The following is a 6,000-nucleotide window of genomic DNA, read 5'->3' as shown; positions in this document are numbered from 1 at the left end:
TCTCCCAGAGATGGTTTGCAGCTGGAAGAGCATCCGCTGCGTAAAACATGTGCTGGATAAGTTGGCGGTTCATTCCACTGTGGCGACCCCAGATTAATAAAAGGACTAAGTTGACAAGAAAATGAATGAATGAATATCTGTCATAAATAATCTACCCCTGCCATGTGACTATTGCAGATACACACACTGCGATTTCAATGAAGCTCCTAATGAAGCTACTTAACATGTTGAGACAGGACATTAAATCATCGCCCTTACCTTGTTTGTAGTATAGCTGTCCCAGATAATAAGTTTTCCATCCTGGGAAGCACTAACAAGAAGCCTGAAAACACAGAGAGAGGGTGGGAATAACGAAAGTCAGAACAATGAGGACAGCGAAAAGCCTTCCAGCTCATTCTGAACACATCCAGAGGGCCGTGTACACATCTGAACCCAGTTATAGTAATAGATTGCAGGAACTATGACGTCAATTTGTATGCAAAAACCCGGAAGTGAGTTAGCATTTTAGCAGTTCTCTCGTCCCAAAGTTAATGGTGTTTTTTCAATGAGGTTTCAGTAAAATCGCTTAAATAAGGTTCTTGGCGAACACAAACTCAAGATACTTTCACGTTTTGTTCTACGACATAAAACACATCAGTGACAGCACACTCTCGAATTTTCACATCAGTTATGCTTCTTTAAAAAGACGGCTGCTATCAAGTTGCTTAATAGGACTACAGGCGGTGTCGGAGACATACGTCATCGAGCTGATCTGGTCTGGAGCGCAGCTCGCTTGCGTTGTGCATTTGGATTTGCCTGTATTTAGGTATTTTCATGAAGAGTATTTTAATGTTTGTTGTATTTTTCTAATTGGGAATTCAGCTTGTGTGCAGATATTTCCTTCACTTGTGAAGGCTGTCGAGACTGATTCATTTGTTGATCATTTATTTTAATAAACAACATTATGAAGATACTGCTCACCAGTGCAGCCTGTCTCTGTCCTGCTCTCAGTAATGCAAACGTGCCAATAAATGTGTAAAAATACATGCATGTTAACTCATTTTAACTCATTTCAACGTGATCAAGTGATTTTTTATCTTTTTTTTTTTCATCTGAACACATTTAACTCGGTCATACCTGCAGTAATTACACTCCTCCATAAAATAGATGCGACTGTACGGGCTGTTTTTCACTATATTTTGTGACAAAAAAGGAATATTGAATGTTGCTCTGTGCTCAGGCATTTGATAGACCTGTTCCTCACGCCTCATTTCTGTCGTCTGTTAAGGTAAGCGGGCTGTGTGCACGCGAGCCATACACTTATTTAAACATGTCTTATGATAATGCTATGTAGGCAGATTTATACACACAGTTTTAAAACTTTTAGAACAACCGCAAAGCAAAACAGATGTATTTCCCACGTAAAAACAATCCAAAAGGCTCAAAGGTTTGTGTGCTTTGCCTATTTATTTGTTTATAATATTTAATGAGGATTATAATATAATAAACATATAATTAACTCTTTGTCCTGGACATTATTTCTAAAAATAAGCTTGATAAGTTGTCTGTAGCAGGGTGGTGCTGACGTCACAGACGAGCGCCCTGAGGGCTCTGTAGTCCGTTTATAGCCTAACGTTAGCTTTTCAGTTCTTGCAAGACTTTAGTCAGGTAGTGTATTTACTCACTCTCCAGTGGTTGCAAACCTTTATGAGTTTCTTTCGTCTGTTGAACACAAAATAAGATACTTTGAAGAATGTGTAAAAAATAAAAAAGCCACTGACATCAAAAGTAGGAACACAAACAAATACAACAGCGTAAATCTTCCCTAATGTTCAACGGAAGAAAGAAACTCGAACAGGAACAAGCAAAGTACGAGGAAAGGATGACAGAATTTGCATTTGAGTGAACTGTCCCTTTAAACTTCCTGCAGTAGATCTAGTGCTGATATGCAAACTAAGTACAGCAAACAGGTTTTATAATGATTATTATTGTGCAGACGAACATTTAAGCACATGTTTAGATTTAAATAAAAGCACTGTATGTGAAGACGGAGAAGCCATGAAATCAGACTGAGTGTCGTCGTTCACGAGAAAGAAGAAGAAATGTGCGTGGAGCGAACGGATTGAGTGTAGCTGGCGGATTTGTGTAATTATAAACGCTCTTGTTAGTTACAGCTCCACACAAAGTTAAATGACACGCGCTGACACAGATGAGGAGACGAGCCGAGAGACGGAATGAAGAAAACACAGGCGCTGAAATACACAGCAAGACCCCAATGATGGATTGCATTCACACCAAGCCAAGTCACTGGGGTTTAATCACAGCGCGCTGAAATAAATATGATCTGAAAAATGCATCATTATTTCAAATGTTTGATTGTACGATTAACTGCATTATATTAAATTCACATCACTGTGTTTAAGTGTCACACCAAACCAAGCCATTGATAAATGCTAAAGTGCTACTAAGCTTCCACTTCCACTCTGAAAAGCAGAAATAGGGCATGGGAAAATCATCACTGAAACAAAACCATGCCTATACTAGAAGCTTTAAGAGACGGATTATTTTAGGACAATTAAGTTCATTAATCTAACTTTACCTACCTAATCCAAATGATGTTTAGCATTATTATTATTATTATTACCCTCTCACAGAGTTACACGGGCAACTGCTAATGGTGACTGTCTAGTGCCAAAGTGTAAGACCTCATTTGGTCATCAGTCTTCTCTGTAAAGGGAGCCAAAGTGTGGACTGATTTACCTGTTAGCTTAAAATCAGAAAGTAATCTAAATATTTTTAGTAGTGTTCATAAAAAGTAAAACAAAACAGCGGTGCTTGCACAAATAGTCTACTGTTGGATCATGTCGCCTTTGCTTTTGCTTTGGTAATTTAAAGAGTTATAATGTTGTGTGTATGTTTTTATTATATTTTCATTTTGTCCATTTTTTAAGCCTTCAGTGGACAGGTGTTGAGAATCAGCAAGTCTGCTCAAACACCTAAACCAATGCATTTGGTTGTCCAGTGAAATTGTGATGTCCACGTCAAATAAATTGTTTCTCTAAGTAAGACCCTTATTTCTCATTTGGGGTTATTCAGAACACTTTAAAGCTGCATGAAACTGTGTTTTGGAAATTCAAAACGCTGATCACCATACACCTATAGATATGGAGTCCTGCAGGTTTTCCTCCTCCAAAAAAATAAATAAATAAACTTAGACAGTTCACTTATAAATGATTGTATACTAAATAATTATACACTTTTACTAGGGATGTCAATGGTCAGCTGCTTTGAATATTTCTTCAAAATATCTTCTTTTATGGTCAACAGAATTAAAAAAAACTCATAAGGGTTTGTCAGCTGATAGACAGTAAGAGTTCTGTTTTTTAGTGAACTGTCTCTTTAATTTACCTCTCAACTGACGGGAAGGAAGTAGCGAAGAAAAGGAAGGTAAGGAAAGAAGGAATGGATGAAGAGAGGAAGAGCAAGGAAAGAAACAAGGAAAGGAAAAGAAAGAAGAAGGGAAGGAAAGGAAAAGGAAAGAAGGAAGAGAAGGAAGGAAAAGGAAAAGAAAAGGAAGGTAGGAAAGGAAAGAAGGGATTGAAGGAAAGGAAAGAAGGAAGGGAAAGAACAAAAGGAAGGAAAGGAAATGAAAGAAGGAAGAGAAAGAGAAGGAAAGAAAGAAAGAAAGAAAGAAAGAAAGAAAGAAAGAAAGAAAGAAAGAAAGAAAGAAAGACTGAAAGAAGGAAAGAAAGAAAGAAAGAAAGAAAGAAAGAAAGACTGAAAGAAAGAAAGAAAGATCTTGGATTGAGTGAATGATCAGAAAGCGTTGATTGGGGAAGTGAAGGAACCCGTGCGTCACCTTGAGTCAGTGCCCCAGTGCATGGCGTAGATCTTCGCCAAGTGTCCCCTCAGTGTCCGTCTAGTGCGCATCTGAATCCGCCCCACAGGATCAATATTAGCTGTGATCTGCAGGAGGAACACAAGCACTAATTATACAGTTGAAGTCAGAATTATGAGGGGTTCAACTTAAACATTTATATTTTTTCAAACACATCTCTAATCATAATATTTTCATAACTCATCTCTAATCACTGATTTATTTTCTCTTTGTCTTGATGACAGTAAATAATATTAGACTAGATATTCTTCAAGACACTAGTGTTCAGCTTAAAGTGACATGTAAAGGCTTCACTAGGGTAATTAGGGTAAAGTTAGGGTAATTAGGCAAGTCATTGTATAACAGTGGTTTGTTCTGGAGACAATCCAACACTAATATTGTGAAAATGTCCTTGCTTCATTAATAAAAAACTTCACTGAAAAAATAAATATTTGACAGGAGGACTAATAATTTCCCCTCAACTGCAGCTCAGAAGGCTGTCCATATCAATAAAGCAGCATGCAGTTTAATAGCGATGGTAATATGTGAACCTTCAGTCTTTTTTGTATGGGTATATTTGTGGCAAAAATTAAAAACACATAGTAGGAGTCAAGATGATCCATGTTTCTTTTATGCAAAAAAGTGACAACATTAACATCATGTTTATGAAGATATTTGTAAATATCTAAACTCGACTGTTGATTAGTAATATGCATTGCTTAGAGCTCCATTTAGACTAAGTTTAAGCTCATTTTCACAGTGTTTAGATTCTCTTTAACCTCCAGATGCCAAATAGTTGCAGTAACAGTAAAGTATACAATTAAAAGCTCATTTATTCAGCTGTTCAGTTTCCAAAGATTGTATTGTAAAAGGGTGTATTTGTCGTAGGATGTCTTTTAAATGATAGGAGTCGGAATGAACCATTTTGACTTCAGGCCAAAAATCATTAGAATATTAAAGATCATTTTCCATGACGACATTTCATAAATATATCTAAACTCAAGTGTTGATTAGTAATATGCATTGCTTAGAGCTCCATTTAGACCATGCTTAAGCTGATTTTCTCAGTGTTTAGATTTTTATTAACCCCCAGATGCTAAATAGTTGCATCACAGTAAAATATCGCCCTATCCTAACAAAATAAATAGGGATGCACCGAAATGAAATTCTTGGCCGAAGCCGAATAATAATGAAATTCTTGGCCGAAGGCCGAAGGCCGAATACCGAACGCGGTGTTTTGCATTTTTTTCCACTTAGTTTGCCAATTTTTTCACCATTACAATAATTAAATAGTAAAAATTAGCTTTTTACTATTTTGTGTTGCTTTTCAGAGAAATAAATCAAATAACAAAAATACAATTTCAAAAATATTTATTTAACACTGAACATTTTTTAACATTCCAGCAGATAATATACAAACAAAGCACAATATAACTTAAAATAAATAAATTAGTAAAATAAAAAAATATTTTTATTTGGCCATCTTTGAAGCCCCCCTTCTTGAATAGCCTATGTTAGGCCTATAACTGACTGCTGAAAGAATGCAACTGTATGTCTACAACAACAAATGTGCATTGAATAGTGCAAAAAATGTGGATGACAACAAATGAATAACTGTCCTAGACATAAGCCTACTTCTTCAGGAAAAGTGGCAGGTTCTTCTTTATAAAAAGTAGCTTCTCTGCTGTCTCGCATGAAAGTCGGTTCCTCTTCTCATCGATGACATGAGATGCAGCACTAAACAGTCGCGGCTCATCTGTAGTACGAGCCCGTTTACTCTCTGCGCTGTTTTCATCTCCTGCGCTGTGCATCACCTGACCGTCCGTCTCCAATACCTAGCGGCTTTCCCAAGTCCAACTCGGCCTGGATCATTTCTCGTGTGCGCAGCTTTTTCCCCATATCCAAGTAATGATATTTTATATGGCGAAAAAAAGTAAAGGTGTTCTGAGTCCGCCTGACTAAATCGTGCGCTGACAGCTTTTAAGAGCGCACTTTTAGCTGTTTTCACTCCGTGGTCTGTTTCAGCCTCTTTGTTTAAAAGACGCTTTAGTGCTGCAAGTAAATGTATGACGTCTGCCACAGATGAGCTTATCTCTCTTGTTATCTGCTCAAAGGCGGCGAGAAGAGAGAGAACGTTCCTCTGG

General features: G+C 37.2%; 1 protein-coding gene across 1 annotated transcript in view; it reads right to left on the bottom strand.

Moving 5' to 3' along the window:
* gnb1a (guanine nucleotide binding protein (G protein), beta polypeptide 1a) overlaps positions 1–6,000 on the bottom strand; it is a 64,375-nt gene that overhangs the window by 7,598 nt on the left and 50,777 nt on the right. The window contains 2 exon segments of the mRNA NM_212609.1: positions 259–322; positions 3,839–3,945. Of these exon segments, the coding sequence (NP_997774.1) occupies positions 259–322; positions 3,839–3,945 (171 nt within the window).

Source organism: Danio rerio, chromosome 8, assembly GCF_049306965.1.
Source record: "Danio rerio strain Tuebingen ecotype United States chromosome 8, GRCz12tu, whole genome shotgun sequence".
Lineage (NCBI taxonomy): Eukaryota > Metazoa > Chordata > Actinopteri > Cypriniformes > Danionidae > Danio > Danio rerio.
The sequence above is the reverse complement of the archived record's forward strand: the minus strand, read 5'-3'. Positions and strand labels throughout refer to the sequence as shown.